This window comes from Crocodylus siamensis, chromosome 4 (assembly GCF_052110815.1).
Source record: "Crocodylus siamensis isolate JL-2025a chromosome 4, ASM5211081v1, whole genome shotgun sequence".
Taxonomy (NCBI): domain Eukaryota; kingdom Metazoa; phylum Chordata; order Crocodylia; family Crocodylidae; genus Crocodylus; species Crocodylus siamensis.
The window spans coordinates 247,117,557-247,132,223 of NC_143398.1; the positions used below are offsets into that span (position 1 = coordinate 247,117,557).

At 63.6% G+C, this 14,667-nt stretch overlaps 2 protein-coding genes across 3 annotated transcripts in view; one reads left to right on the forward strand and one right to left on the reverse strand.

The window, feature by feature from the left end:
• CFAP65 (cilia and flagella associated protein 65) overlaps positions 1 to 3,231 on the reverse strand; it is a 45,840-nt gene extending 42,609 nt beyond the window's left edge. Inside the window, exons 1-6 of the mRNA XM_090046176.1 lie at positions 3,110 to 3,231; positions 2,828 to 3,006; positions 2,382 to 2,484; positions 1,154 to 1,320; positions 780 to 979; positions 263 to 408 (exon numbers count right to left, since the gene is read on the reverse strand). Coding sequence (XP_089902302.1) covers positions 263 to 408; positions 780 to 979; positions 1,154 to 1,320; positions 2,382 to 2,484; positions 2,828 to 3,006; positions 3,110 to 3,160 — 846 coding nt within the window. The 5' untranslated portion in view covers positions 3,161 to 3,231. The remainder of the gene's footprint in view (positions 1 to 262; positions 409 to 779; positions 980 to 1,153; positions 1,321 to 2,381; positions 2,485 to 2,827; positions 3,007 to 3,109) is intronic.
• A 311-nt stretch (positions 3,232 to 3,542) lies between these two features.
• NHEJ1 (non-homologous end joining factor 1) overlaps positions 3,543 to 14,667 on the forward strand; it is a 29,608-nt gene continuing 18,483 nt past the window's right edge. Inside the window, exons 1-5 of one of the 2 annotated variants that reach the window (XM_090046177.1) lie at positions 3,543 to 3,625; positions 3,798 to 3,987; positions 4,188 to 4,397; positions 6,758 to 6,896; positions 8,236 to 8,294. In XM_090046177.1, coding sequence (XP_089902303.1) covers positions 3,799 to 3,987; positions 4,188 to 4,397; positions 6,758 to 6,896; positions 8,236 to 8,294 — 597 coding nt within the window. In that variant the 5' untranslated portion in view covers positions 3,543 to 3,625; position 3,798. The other variant, XM_090046179.1, reaches the window with a different exon arrangement.

A 14,667-nucleotide genomic window follows, 5' to 3' on the forward strand; every position in this document is an offset into this window, starting at 1 on the left:
CAGGCTCCTGGTCCCTGCACAGGTGCCCGGGCAATAGCAAAACACAAAGGCCCCACACAAGATCACAGGCTTTGGAGCCCAGAGTTGATTCTCTGCCATCAAACCCAGGGAGGCAACCAGGATCCTACCAGCCTGCCAGTGCAAAGGGGGCAGGCAGGTAGCCCTGACATGGCACCTGCCCAGGGATAGAAGACCCAGGTCCCCCTCCCCCAGAGGAGGCAGATAGCCCCATAGGAACCACCTGCCACCCATGCCCACGTACCGCGGATGGGTTGCAGATTTCAACCTTCGCCTCGACGGTGGTGCCAACAGCCACAGCGCCAAAGCACAGCACATCTCCAATGCCTCCAGGCCCCATGTCCTCGCATGGCTCCCCTAGCACCTTCACCACCAGGTGCAGGTATTTGGCTATGGTAAATCACAGCCCACAATCAAGCCCCAGGACCCTGTATTAACCTGCTTGCAAGGCCATGAGCTGTTCTCTTTCCCCGGGGCACACCCCACAATTTCAGGCTGCTCAAGACTGTCCTCTGCAAGGCTGCCCTTGTCCCAGGGAAATGGTGCTGGTTGGGAGCACCCTGAGTCCCAGTATACCTAAGACTCCAGCCCCTCCAGTGTTTGTACCACTGAGCCAAACCAGCCCCCCTCCCCTATTCCTTCAGCCCAGTTACTGGTCTGTACAGGTCCCACACAGCAGGGTCTCATGGCCCTGTGACATCCCTGGCCACTAGCCCCGGCACCCTGCAGCTCTGAGTCAGGCTGGTCCTGGGCAGCCTCACCACTAGCTCGCAACTGGATCATCCTGTTATGCTCCTCATCATCCCCAAAGCGGCAGGTTGCCATCACATCATAGGCCAGGGCCACCTGGGGCTGGAACAGCACCTTCACTGTGCACATGGCGCCCGGCTCCAGCAGGCCACTGGTGGGGACCAGGTGGAAGGGGCTGGGCACCTCCCAGATAAAGACAGTGATTAAATCGCTGGAGAAGATGGAGAGGAGTTTAAGGCAGAAGTCAGAGCCCCCCAATCCTGACCCCAGTTATCCAATGCATGTCCCACAGGCAGGCACCCGGCCCCTGGCAGCAGCCAGCAAATGAGCTGCATCCTGTCATGGACCCAGCCACGCTTGCGGCTGCAGGCTGGGGCTCACTCACCCGATGTTGCGTAGTGGGAAGGTGGCCTCGGAGAAGTGGTAGGCAGCACAGGTGGGCAGTTGGAGGGTGTCTGGGCAGAATAGGGCATGGCGGGGCAGCGCGGCTTGCAGGGCAACGGAGAACTCTCCCTCCGCCTTCTCAAAGCAGATGCAGTCCTCGTATTCCCTCTGTGGACAGAAAGGCCAGCAGGCACAGTCAGGAAGTGTTTGGGCTCCTGAGGATGGGACTGTGCCCTGCACATGCCTGAGGGTTGTTTCCTGGCTGTGCAGGGGAGTGCTGGGGACAGTGTGTGACAGACAGGGATGACCCCTCCAAGCCCCAGCAGTGGTTGCATGCCTCAGTGAGGGCAGCATGTGAATGGCCCCGCTGCCTCATCCTGCCCAGATTCTCCTCTCCATTTCAGAGTCCCAGAGCTGTAGGGCTGGCAGGGAACTGTGGGGTCACACCCAGCCTGAGGCAGGATCAGCCCTGTCCAAACCACCCAGACCAACCCCATGTGCGGCCTTGGAGTTGCGCAACATAGTTGTCCCTAACACAGCCCCAGGCATAGCCCCCACCCCTCGGAAAGCAGGGGGGGCCATGGCCACCAACGTCCTGCTGCTGCCAGGGGGGTTGATGGGTGCTGGAGAGAGCCCAGGCTCAGGTCGTGCCCCGGCTAAAGAGGGAGGGGAAACCCCCAGGTGGTGCCAGGCTGAGCCTGCCTGACCCCAAGGCAGCATCAGGATGAGCTTGAGCAAAGGGGCAAGACCCTCCAGCCAGGAGCCTCCTGGGTTGAATCCAAGCAGGAGCATCAGCACAACCCAGATCCACCAAACATGGATGCACCTGCTTGATCTCCACAGCCAGCAGCTCCACTGGCCCCTGGGTGCCTGCGCTGTGCTGGAGAGGGTCCCAGTGCCTGGCTTGTCAGTGAAAGGGGCTGCACCACTACTGAGCACTGGTAACCTCCAGGTGCCAGCAAGGGAAGGCCACAGCACCTGTTCCCTCCCCGCCCCGCCTCTGCTCTCCTTTCAGCCTGTACAGGCCACAGGGGACCCGAGTCTCTGCCCCTTCAACCCGTGGTCACACTGCCAGCAGGTGGCTTGCCCTTACGTGGACACATGTCACTAGAAGAGGGAACATGGAAGAGGGAAGCGGAAGCAGAGCACAAGGGGCTCTTGTGCGGGAGAGGCCTATGACCCCCTCAGCCAGCCCTGCCCTGGCACTGGATGCGATGGACCCACTCTACCTTTTCCAGGGGCCGGAAGACAATGGGCAGAGTCAGGGACATGCCAGGGCTCAAGACGATCGGCTGCGGGAAGACGGTGCTGAAGAATCGGGTGGCAGGCGGCCTGGGGAGAACCCGGGGCAGAAGAGTCAGAGGAGAGCACAGGGCACCCCCGAGCCAGCGTCAGCCAGGGCCAGGCAGGCGAAGCAGTGCAAGGCCTGCCCCTCAGGACACAGGGACGCTGAGACCAGTCCTCAAAACACCCGCAACAGCAGGGCAGGCCCCGCAGCGTGGAGCCCCGGGCCCCCCAGCCCCGGGCCCAGCAGAGATCGACACCTAGTTTTAAAGAGAACCCCCACTCCCCCCCCAATAACCAAGCCACCGAGACCCGGGCTCCCTGCGCCCCTCCGACTGCAGCTGCCTCCCCAGGGGCCACAGGGGCACGTCTGGAGCCGCCCCACACCCACCGGTACCGCAGCCTCTGCGTTCGGACGCTGACGTTCTTCAAGGCCAGGAGCTTGGGGAACTCCTGCCCCAGCTCCCAGCCACGCCAGCGCAGCACTGCCGCCACCTCGATGCCCCACTGCGCGGCTCTGCTCTCCCACGCCGCGCGCCCGGGCGGCCTCCGCAGGGACAGCGCCGGACGCTGCAGCAAGGGGAGACGTCAGGGCAGGCGCCGGGACTCCGCACCGAGCCCGCAGCCGAGGCAGGCGAGGAGGACGAGGGCAAGGGCAGCTCCAGCCGCTCACCTGCCGTGGGCCCCGGGCCCGCTCCGGACCCCTGCGCGCCTGCTCCAGCATCCTCGCCCCTGCCAGGCGAGGGGGTGCTGTGGGGTCAGGACGTGCCGCCCGTGGGGGGGGCCCAGCATCCATTAGGATGGACCCCCTCCCCTGCACAAAGCCCCCCACTCACCTTACACCCCCACCCCGCCGGCCCCCATTGGGGTCACCCTCTCCCTTGGGAGCCCCCCGAGTCCTGAATAGGGCCCCCCATGACCCCCCCTTAGGACCCCTCCTCCCCCCTTTGGCGCCCCCCCTTGAGACCCCCCCTCAGCCCTCCTTTAAGACCCCCGGGCCCCGCCGCTACCCGCGTGCGGGGGGGTGAGCGCGGCGCGGCGGGGTAAGGGGGGCGGGGCCTCCGCCCTCTTCCTGCTCCGCGGCGACGGGACGCGTCTCCATGGCAACGACGGCGGCCGGCGAGGGCCGCGCCCGGGGCGGGGCCGGAGGCTCCTCCCTCCCCGCGGGCCGTCGCGGAAACGACGCGGGGTAGGCTGGAGCGGGGGGGGCGGGGACTTTACTTCACCCCTCGCAGGGAGTGGGGGGTGAGACCCCTGGGGTCAGCGTCCCCTCCCCGCCCCTGCTTGGGGTCTCCCGGGTGCGGGTCGCACGCACTGGTGGGGGGGCGCCCTCCCGGCGCTGACCCCAGCCCCGCACACAGGATGGCGGTTGCGGCGGACGTGGAGAGCGGCCTGGTGGCCCAGCCCTGGTGCTCGCTGCGCCTGCCCGAGGCGCCCGCCGCCCTGGCCAAGGCCTGCTTCGGCGCCGCCGGCTACGCGCTGCTGCTCTGCGACCTGGACGGCGCCTGGTTCGAGCGCCTGGAGGCCGCGGCCGTGGCCCAGAGGTCGCAGGTGCGCGTGCCCCGGGCCTGGGTCCTCGTGGGACGTCGGCCGCGTGCCCCGGCGCGGCCCCCGCGCGAGCGTCGCGGGGCGATGTCCTGGGCGCCCCGCGCTCGGAGCTGGATACGGGGCTGGTGCCACCACCCCGCGGTGGTGCCGGGAGGGGGGCGCGGGGCTGAGGACCCTGGCTCCCGCTGACGTCTGCTTCCCAGGAGCTGAATCGGCGGCTGACGGCCCGCACCCCATCCCTCCTCGCCCGCCTGCAGGACCTGCTGTGCTCGCTGCTGGAGGGCCGAGCCAGCGCCGGCACCGCCGTCTCCTGGCACCGGGACGCTGGGCACCTCACGCTGCGCGTCAAGAGCGAGCTCTCAGGGCTGCCCTTCTACTGGGACTTCCGCTGCACCCCAGCCCCTGTGCCCATGGTGAGCGGTGCTGAGCGAGCCGTTATAACCCCAGCCGCCGGGGCCAGCAGCTCTGGGGTCCGGGGGCAGCGGCCGCAAGAGGCGATGGTGCCTCTGCTCCACGCTGGCCAGGCCTGACCGGAACGCTGGGGGCAGCTCCAGCCCTGCGCGGGAACAAGCCTGTGGGGAAGCTGGGGGGGGCAGAGGTGGTAATGGGGGTCAAGGGCGAGTCCTGCAGGGAGAGGCCGAGGCAGCCGGGCATGTTCTGCTGGGGGGCAGGGCTGCAGGGGCAACCTGGGGGCTGCGCAGAGAGGAGGGAGAGCAGCTTCTCTCCTGCCGCCCAGAGCAGGTGCCCAGAGAGTACGGGGGAGCCGTGAGGGGCAGGGCTGGAGGCTGCAGCCAGGCACGCTGAAGTTGGATCTCAGGAGACACCTCTGCGCAGCCCAAGAATGGCGGCTGCACGGTGACCCCAGGATCGTAGTTTCATAGTTTCTAGGGTCGGAAGGGACCTGAGTAGATCATCTAGTCCAACCCCCCGCCATGTCAGGAAAGAGTACTGGGGTCAAATGACCCCAGCAAGATGTTCATCTAACCTCCTCTTAAAGACCCCCAGGGGAGGAGCCAGCACCACTTCTCTTGGAAGTTAGTTCCAGACCCTAGCCGCCCTGACCGCGAAGTCGCGCCTTCTGATGTCTAGCCTAAATAGATCGGGGGATGCTGCAGCACGGAAGGGTGCAAGGCGAGGCTGGACGGGCGCCGGGTGGGAGGGTCGATACATAGTGATACCCATGCTCTGCTGGGGGTGTCCCAGGATGAGCTGTGCTGGCTGCCCCACCCCACTGAGGTCAGGGGGTTGAAGCCCCCCAGAGGTGCTGGATGCTGAGGCTGTGCCAGGGCTGCTGCTGGGACTCAGCTCTGCAAGGTCCTGGCTGGAGGCTCTTGCCCCCCCTGCTCACACTGCCTTGGTGGGGGCAGGCAGGGATTTGCCCCTGCTCAACCTGGACCAGCCTGGGGGCTTTCTTCTCCCTCTGCAGCAGGGGCACGGCCTGGGCCTGGGCTCTTTCCAGTACCACTCCCCTGGCAGCAGCAGGACGTTGGTGGCCATGGCCCCCCTGTATCCTGGGGCGGGGGCAATGCTCTGGGCTGTGTTAGGGGCGACTGTGTTGTGTGGCTCTGAGGTCGCACGCAGGGTTTGTGTGGGGGGATTGCAGGGGGCTGATCCTATCTCGGGCTGGATGTGACCCCGCAGTTCCCTGCCAGCCCCGTGACTCTGGGATTTCTGATTCAACCAGGGTGACACAGTGGGCTGCCTTGAGATCCTTTTGAGGGTGCTACAGGGGGCCACACACCGTTAGCACCCATAAGTGTGCCAATATGTTCCACAATAGCAACCCTGAGGTTTCAAACAGGAATCCAGAGTGTTAAATCCAGCCTTGCCCACTGTGGTCTTTCTGGGTTGTTTGGAAAAGCAAAAACTGCTCTGTTACATTTCTGTTATCGTAAAACCTTGGCAATTAAGAACTGGCATTTTCCAAGGGGGCTTCAAGTCTAACGAGGGTGCCTTGAGTTTAAAAAGGGTGACACCCACTGACCTAGAGGTTTTGGAGCCCTTCCTGGGTGCACTGACCTCCCCCAGCACTCTTCCTCTTCTCTCCCTGGTGTGTGTCATGCCCGTCCCCCACTGAGACCTGGGTGTCTGGGGGTGCTGGTGTAGCACAGACAGCAGGGGCAGGTGCTGGGGGTAGGAGCAGGGTGGGTGTGGGGACAGGGCTCTGCTGTGTACTCCCCCCATGGCTGTTATAAGGCTTGGCCCCATGCCTCAGTTTCACCACCCTGCAGGCTGGGGCTTCCTGGAGCAGCTCAGGGGGGCATCTCCTGCCCCAGGGTCACTGGGAGGGGCTGGGCAGGCTCCTTCCTGCATGGCTCTTGGCACCTGCACTGGTGCCCAGCCTGCAGCAGGGGGCGCTGCGCACCCGACCAATAACCTTTGGCCAGGCTGTGGGAGAGGGGTTGCCCTAGGGTGGCAGCTGGGGCCCCTGCCTGGATGTCCTGCCCAGCCGTGTTCTCCTTGCTACCCCCAACCCCGGCCCGGGCCATGTGCCCCTCAACTCCCTGGGGGGCATGTAGTCCCAGGCACCCGCTTGCCCTGAGCGTGTGGAGAGTCCTCAGCCAGCTGGCCAGGCCCGGAGAGCTTGTTGGGGTCTCCCATGTGCAGAGAGCTCCCCACACACAGCATCCTGCTGTTGCATCCCTGAGACTGGGGCATGGCAAGGGGCTTTCCACCGGGGCAGGGCACCTGCTGTGTATCACCTGCTGGCAGGAGGTGACCTACAGAGGCTCATGGCCCCTTTCCCCAACCCCTGTGTCTCCCCCCACTTCAGGTCTGCCAGCACCTGGTGCGGCCCCTGCTTCGCATGAGCCTGGCCCTGCAGTGCCAGCTGCAGCACCTGACCTCGCTCCTGCTGCAAAAGGATGCCGAGATCGAGGACTACCAGGAGAGTGGTGCTGTGCTCAGCCGAGGTGAGCGGGGCTGGGAGCAGGGACCGCGTTTCCTTCCCCGCTGCCCTAGGCTGGCCCGTGACAGCCACCTGGCCAGTGCCCAGCCGGCCTTGCTTCATGCTTGACGGCAGCCAAGAGCCCGGGGTGTGGCCCCCCCCAGGGAGACCCAGCCCTTGGCCAGTAGCCAGAAGGCTTGTAGGGCCGCCAAGGGGCTCGGTGCTGCCTGCCACGGGGCTGGGAGGGGCCCGGCAGCCTGGGACAGGTGCCAGCTCCCGTGCACGTGGGCTTGGAGCACAACCAGGGGCTCCTTCTGGGACATCACGGTGTTCACAGCTGGGCTGTGGACTCCTGGCCAGCACTGGGACACTCCCCAGGGCCTGGCCTCCTCCCTGAATGGGGAAGGGGACCCTGAGTCCCATTTGCAGTGCTGACACTGCCTGGACCTGACGCTGGGTCTCACTGGACAGCAGCACTCGGGGCCCTTGCCCATCAGTGCCCCTCTCCCTCTGGAGATCCCTTGGGAGTTGGGCCTAGCCCGGAGCTACACCTCTGCCAGTCTTCCTTCACCTGGGTTGTGCAGCATGGGGCACCAGGGAGTCCAGCTCTGCCAGCATGTATCTGTCCCCTGGGATGCCTAGGTTCAGGCTGGCACACATGGCCCCTACTCTGGGGTCAAAGGCGGTGCTGAGCTCCCTGGGCCATGCCCGCTGTCAGCTCCCGTGTGCTGGCTTGGCAGGGTTCCCTGGCAGGGTTCCTGGAGCTGGGGATGGTGTGGGGAGGTCTGCCCCATCACCATCATGTCCTGCCTCCTCACTCCTAGTGAAGAAGCTACGGCTGGCCCTTCTCCAAGGGACAGAGGAAGGAGGGGCGGTCCGGGGTCAGCCAGCAGGCATGGGGCAAGGCCTAGCGGAGGGGACATGCCTGGGGGAGGCTGCAATGCACCCCAGAGCATAAAAGAGCCCCTCAGGAGGCTTCTTCCCATCCCCCAGACCCATGGACAAGCTGAGCCAGGCAGCACCTGCTCCGTGCTCCAGCCCTGTCTGCGCTGTGGGTCCTGACTAGAGCCAAAGCAGAGCTGGATGCCTGGAGCTGGTGACGAGAGCCCCGTGGGGATGAGGCCTTGGCCTCCTGCCTGGGAGAGCTGGAGGCAGCCCCTTTAGCAGTGTTTTGCATTCACCCCCCAGTAGACCAGCCTGTGCCACCCATGCCCTAGGCTCCTGCAGCCACTGGGCCATGGCCAGGTGGGCAGAGGCTCTCCTGATGCCAAGGCCAGTGCCACATGGCTCTGGGCAGGGGGTGAGGGAGGCAGGGGCCATGTCCAGGGACTTGCGGCATGCCCTCACGCATGGTCTCTCGGCAGACCGCCTGCGGACGGAGCCCTTCGAGGAGCAGGCCGTGCTGCAGAGGGTCCTGGCCGAGGTAAGAGCGTGTGGGAGCTGAGGTAGACCAGTGTGAGGGGCTCATGGGCTCTGTGCCCGCTGGATGCGGCTTGCATGGGCAGCCTGTTGTGGCACCCCAGAGCATGTGTGGGTTAGTGTGTGCAGGGTTGTGGCTGGGGAGGGGCTTCACGTGCCAGCGCTGGGCTCAGTTGATTTGGCTTTGTGGACTGTAGGGGTGGCCTAGTATGCTGGATCAGGGTTAGCAGGGCCCAGGGTGCTGGGCTGAAGTTGACATGAGCTGGTGACCTTGTGTATGTGTGAAGCCCTCAAAGCCGTGGCCAGTCCCATGGCAAGGGCAGGGCAGGCTTGCCTGGGCGAGGGGGCAGTTCCAGGCAGAGGGGGAGGTCAGGGCACCTCTCTCCCTGGAGTTCAGTAAATCAATACTTCCATGTCTGCTGAGCGGGGGTGCAGTGGATGTTGCGGTTCCTGTGGTGGGGGGGCAGCCCTCTCATGGGCCTGCCCAGCACCTGCACTTACATCGCTGGGGTGTGAGTGCCATCTCTGTGTAGCAGCTGCCATGGCTCTGCACCCCGAAACACGGGCTGCCCTATATGTTCCTGATCAGGGCCTGGGATGGCTCTGGGGCTGCAGGCCAAGAAAGCATGCAGGCTGCAGCATAAGCACCTTGTTAAACATCATTAAGGCCTGGATAGAAAGAGTGGGGGCTATGGGGCTCCCTGCTCTGGGGGCTGTGAGCTGGGGGATCGGGCAGCTGAAGGGAAAGGTCCTTGGAGTGGCTGGAAGCAATAGCGGACATTCATTAGCTGGCAAGTCTGGGGTGGCGGGGAAGGGGGCAGTGGGATGCCCTCAGTGGGGATGGGATCTTTTCCTGTGTTGGCCACTCGTAACAGGAGCTGGAGCTGTTGGGGAAACCCCTGGGCTGGCAGGGCCAGGACAAGAGGAGGCTGTTTATACTGGCAGCAAGTAAATGCAGGCCCAGGACTTAGCTGGAGCAGGGAAGAGCATCAATCCCATGGTTGGGACGCTGGAAGCGATGGGCAAATGTGTTGGGAAAGAACCAGGGTGAGGAGCTCGTGCCCTGTGAGGGCTGTCCAGTTCTTTCCAGAGGCTGTTCAATGCTGTATGTAAGGACAAATGTTTTTCATCCAGGCAGCTGGGATGTTCTGTACCCAAGAGTTTGAGAAGAGCTGGCCAAGGAGTCCCCAGCCGCCGGTGCTTGTTTATAATGAACCCTGGAGTGCCAGGGAAGTTCCAGGAGGTGGGAAGGGGGCTGGTGCTGGGCCAAAGGGCCGGTGAGATGGGCTGAGGACCCCAATCCTGACCTTGGGCATGGGCAGAGCAGTGGGTCTGTGGGAGACATGTTGTGCCCTTTGAGAAGATGAGAAATACAACTGGTAGGAGAGGATCCAGGAGGGGGTGCAGAGTTGTGACTGAGAGCAGCGAGTCCTTGGCACGTGTCTGTCACTGGGCGTGGAGGGGGTTTCTGGTCCTGGGCTCTGTGACTGCATGTCCCCCTGTCTCTGCCCTTGCTAGTCGTCTGCTCAGCCCCCTGCCTTGGGCCAGGGTCACAGGCACCTGGGGATCAGGACAGCTTTCCCCCAGTGCACGGTTCTGGGGGTGTCCTGGGCCCAGAGCTCTGGAGACCGTCTCCAGCGGGAGCTGAAATCCCGAGTGCGCCAGACTGGGAGCGGTGGTATGGGGCAGGCCCTGGTGCGCACACTCCTCGTGCATCCTGCCCTTGGGTTCTGGGTCACTGGATTTGGGGTCAGGAAGGAATCCTCCCTCCCTAGGGCAGATCTTCTGCTGGGACCCACCAGGGGCATCCAAGCTCAGCACCTCCATCCTTAAGGCAGAGCACCCGGTCTCTCCTGTCCTTGTGAGCCCGGGGGTCAGTGGTGCTGTAGGCCAGAGTCTGCCCTGGGGCCCGGGCAGTGTCCTGGGTGAGCTGACCCTGGGTGGATGCATGAGGGGGTGAGGGGGCAGGGGCAGGAGGGGACTTGAGCATCTCAGCAGGGTTGGGGAGGCTGTTGCTGCAGCTCTGTGCACCAGGCTGGTGACTGCCGACACCTGAGGACCCAAAGAGGAGTCCCGGGCAACAGGGCTGGGACCAGGGCAGCTCTGCCATGGCATGTTCGTGCTGGACACCTGTTCCCCATCAAGGTCTATATTCCTCCAGCTGGGGCTGTGCTGGCTGCCTGCCACCCTGGGGGTCAGAGGGTTGAAACTGGAGTACTGCGTCCAGTTTTGGGCTCCACAATTCAAAAAGGATGTGGAGAAGCTTGAGAGAGTCCAGAGGAGAGCCATGCGCATGATCAGAGGTCAGGAAAACAGATCTTACGATGACAGGCTGAGAGCCATGGGACTCTTTAGCCTGGAAAAGCGCAGGCTCAGGGGTGATCTGGTGGCCAGCTATAAGTTTATCAGGGGTGACCACCAGGATCTGGGGGAACGTCTGTTCACCAGAGTGCCCCATGGGATGACGAGGTCGAACGGTCACAAACTCCTGCAAGACCGTTTCAGGCTGGACATAAGGAAGAATTTCTTTACTGTCCGAGCCCCCAAGGTCTGGAACAGTCTGCCAGCGGAGGTGGTTCAAGCGCCTACATTGAACACCTTCAGGAGTAAATTGGATGCTTATCTTGCTGGGATCCTATGACCCCAGCTGACTTCCTGCCCCTTGGGCAGGGGGCTGGACTTGATGATCTTCCGAGGTCCCTTCCAGCCCGAATGTCTATGAAATCTATGAATCCCCCCAGAGGTGTTGGGTTCTGGCTGCAGCCCAGGCTGGGGCTGTGCCCATGCTCCTGTGGGACTCAGCCCCGCAGGGTCCTGGCTGGAGGCTCTTGCCCCCTGCTCTCACTGCTTGGGGGGGTAGGCAAAGATTTGCCCCCTTCTCAGCCTGGGCCGGCCTGGGGGGTTTCCCCTCCCTCTGCAGTGGAGGCATGGCCTGGCCCTGGGCCCTCTCCAGCACCCGCCACCCCCCTGGCGCCAGCAAGGTGTTGGCGGCTGTGGGCCCTCTGCTTTCCTGGGGCAGGAGTGGGGGTGGGGGTGATGTCGGGGCCTGTGTTGGGCAGCTGTGTTGTGTGGCTCCAGGTCGCAGACAAGTTTGGTTTAGACGGGGCCGATCCTGCCTCGGGCTGAATGCAACCCTGCAGCTCTCTGCCGGCCCCACGGTGCTGGGACTGTAGGAGTGTTCAGTCCAGTGGGGGAAGCCAGAGCAAGGACACGGATCTGGAGCTGGACGCATTCAGTCTGGAAACGGGGCACCTCAGTTCACAGCTGCAGGCAGTGCTGGGGGCTTCAAACTGGGGCCGTATCCAGAACAGGGAGTGGGGCAGTCATCGCAGGCCTACCAAGAAGGAGCTGGCCAGGCTGCATTTCCCCCCCATTGCAGATCCCCAGGTACCAGAGCGCTCAACACCCCTGGCTCCCCGCAGCACGGCCTGCACGGTAGCTCCGAGCCACCTGGTCCCCGGGCGCCTGGGGGTTAACGCCTCGCATGGAAGCTTCCGCCTGAGCCCTGGGAATATTTATACGTTTAGGAAATGTTGCGTTCGCACACGCAGCTCTTGGCAGGCATTCGCTCCTCGAGCAGCTGCCGGCAGAGGTGGGGAGGGGGCAGAGGGCAGCACAGGGCACAGCCTGAGCTCTGCAGGATTGGGGGCAGGGGCTGGATCCAGCACCTAGGGGTGCCCAACAGGGTTTTTGTAGTGCAGAATGGGGTTGCCAGGACCTGTCTAGTTCAGAGTCCATGTGAGAGGCTAGCAGTGGCTGTGCCCATCTGCTTGTGTGGAGATGTATTGTTTTATTCCCATAGCACTTTGATTCCCACTGCCCAGGACCTTGCTGTGCATGGGGCTGTACAAACCCAGTGCAGGCCCTGGGGCAGGATGCAGGGAGGTGACACGGGGCTGGCAAGGGCCAGGGATCCCTTTAGCCAGCTCTTTTAGGACTGTTGGGAGCAGCAACTCTGGGTGAGAGGTTTCTGTATTGGAGGCTGGGCTGTGGCCAGGTTCTGGGGGTCGTTGCAGGCAAGGGCGGGGCTTGCTGGAGGAATTGAGGGGGGTAAGTGACCTTGCCAGAGTCCATGGGGGCAGGGGCCATTGGGTGCAGTGGCTCTGGCCAGGAGAGGCCTGGCTTCCATGGCACAAAGTGGGGCAGCGGCATGGGCACGTGCCTTTTTTGGGCTGGAAGCTGCGGGCCATGGGCATGCCGGTCTGGTCAGTGCAGGAGTTGTGGCTTCCCTCCCATGTGGCACTGGGGGCCACAGCTGTGCCAGGAGATGGCTAAAACCTCCTTCCCTCCTCCCCTGACACACGTCAGCCCAGCAGGTCTGTGCTAGCTGGGCCTTCAGTGGTGTGTGTGCATGTGTGTGCACATGCACATGTGCATGTTCGTGTGCATGTGTGTGCATACATGCTCAAATGCACATCTGCACATACACGTTCAAATGCATGTGTGTATATGTGACGTAATTCTCCCAAGGGCATGCTGGGAGGCAGTGGCAGAGCCAGGAACCTGAGCCCCTGGTGCCTTTGGCCCTGAGGCCTTTGGGCATGGGACAAAACCTCTGGTGATACCGGAGCCCAGGTGGTTTGGGGGCTCGCGGCAGATAGGGATACCACTCGGGCAGGCGTCTGGAGCCCCCTTCTCCCCTGGTGGTGCCGCGTGCAGGTATTTTTATCCAGGGGCCGGTGTCTCCCCCGGTGCAGGCTTGGCAGGCAGCGCAGGGCCGCGGCAAACAGGACGTGGCGGGTTCACAGGTCGGGCCGGGCCGCGCCCGGAGGATGTGCCGTCCAAACAAGCCGTCCTGGAGAGGAAGGTCAATGTGCGGGGCCCGGGCAGCACGGGGCCGGGGCACGCGGGCCACGGGCCACCCCAGCCACTGACGTCAGCCCTCATGTGGGGGTCAGCGCCCCTGAGAGCCGGGCTGGGAATGTTGCCAAGGGTGGAGGGAGGCTGGGGGCACCCACCCCCAGAGGAGTTGCTGAGGCCATGGGGGGTTGCCTGGGGAGCATGGAGCCCACCTGCAAGACCCTGGGGATGGGGGAGGGCGTTCCAGCCCTCCCAACCTGGGGGCAGTTGCTCTGGGGCTTGGCCTTTCCTTGCCTCTCCACCCTCCTGTGTCCCAAACAGCAGCAGGAGGCATGGGCAGTAGCTGGCTGGGCTTCAGTCTGTACCAGTCTGCCAGCCCGTATGATGTGTCTGGGGGGGTCCGTGTCCCCTTCCTCCCAGACTCCCCACCCCTTGCCCTGAGCTGATGGCTGTAGGGGATCTCTCCCTGCGACCAGAACATGTGGGAGTGCATGTGCAGAGGTGCGCAGTGCACCCGCCTTGGCACGTTCATGTGGAAGCTGGGTGGAAACCAGCCGTAGAGTTGTTCCACCTGTTCAAACCCCAGCATTGAAGCTGGTCGACTCTTTTCGTAGCTGGATGGCCATTTCCATGGCCCAAGAATGACTTTGCACGTGTGGCCAGTCTAACTGCCAGCAAGTTGTGTAATAGCGTGTTACAGGGCCTTAAGGTCCCTCTGTGTGAGTGCACTGGGGCCTTAGCAGGTCATGAGCCAGGGGCTGGGTGGCCTGCTGGTTAGAGGCATGCAGTACGGAGCTTCCTCTCTTCCCTCCGGGGTCTTAGATCACCGGCTCGGCACAGCTTGTGGAGGTGCGTAGCCTGAAGGTCTTGGAGCCCATTGCCCCCAGGGAGGCAGACTTGGCTTGGGGGTACCCGCTTACCTCTTCCTCCCTGTCCTGGGTGTTCCTGGCCTCCTGGGTGCCCCAGGGGGCAGGGCAAGGCCAGGGGAAGCCCTGCAGGAGCTTCCTGGCATTGGGGAAGCTGGTGGCTGGGGGTGCCTAGTTTGGGGCAGAAGAGGGCTCCTGGCCTGGCTGCAGGGCACGGCCTGTACAGGCCCTGGAGGCTTTCCTGACTTGTGCCTGGCAAGCCCGAGGGTCTCAGGTCAGCTTAGGAACGTTCCCCGGGCGGGCAGAATGAGAGCCAGGGAGCAGGGATAGCAGCAGTGGAGGTTCCTGGCTGGTTTGAGGAGTGGGGGCGCACGGGCTGGGCTGCGGGCTGCGACCCACCCCCTTCTCCCAGGCTCCATCAGCACCACGTGGTCCCAGGCTCAGAGCACTGAGAACTGGGAGGGCAGGGGGAGTGTGCATATGTATGAGAACCCGTGTGTGTGTGCGCGCACAAGTGCATGCATGTGCCATGGGACGCCATGTGTGCACACGTGCTTGTATAAGTGTGCATGTGTATGCATGCTGCATGTGCATATGTGAGTGTGTGTGGGTGTACATCTGGGCATGGGTGTGTTTGTGTGCATGTATGTGGGTTTATGGGTATGCACCATAAATGGGTATGATTATGAGTATGGTTTATGGGTGTATGCA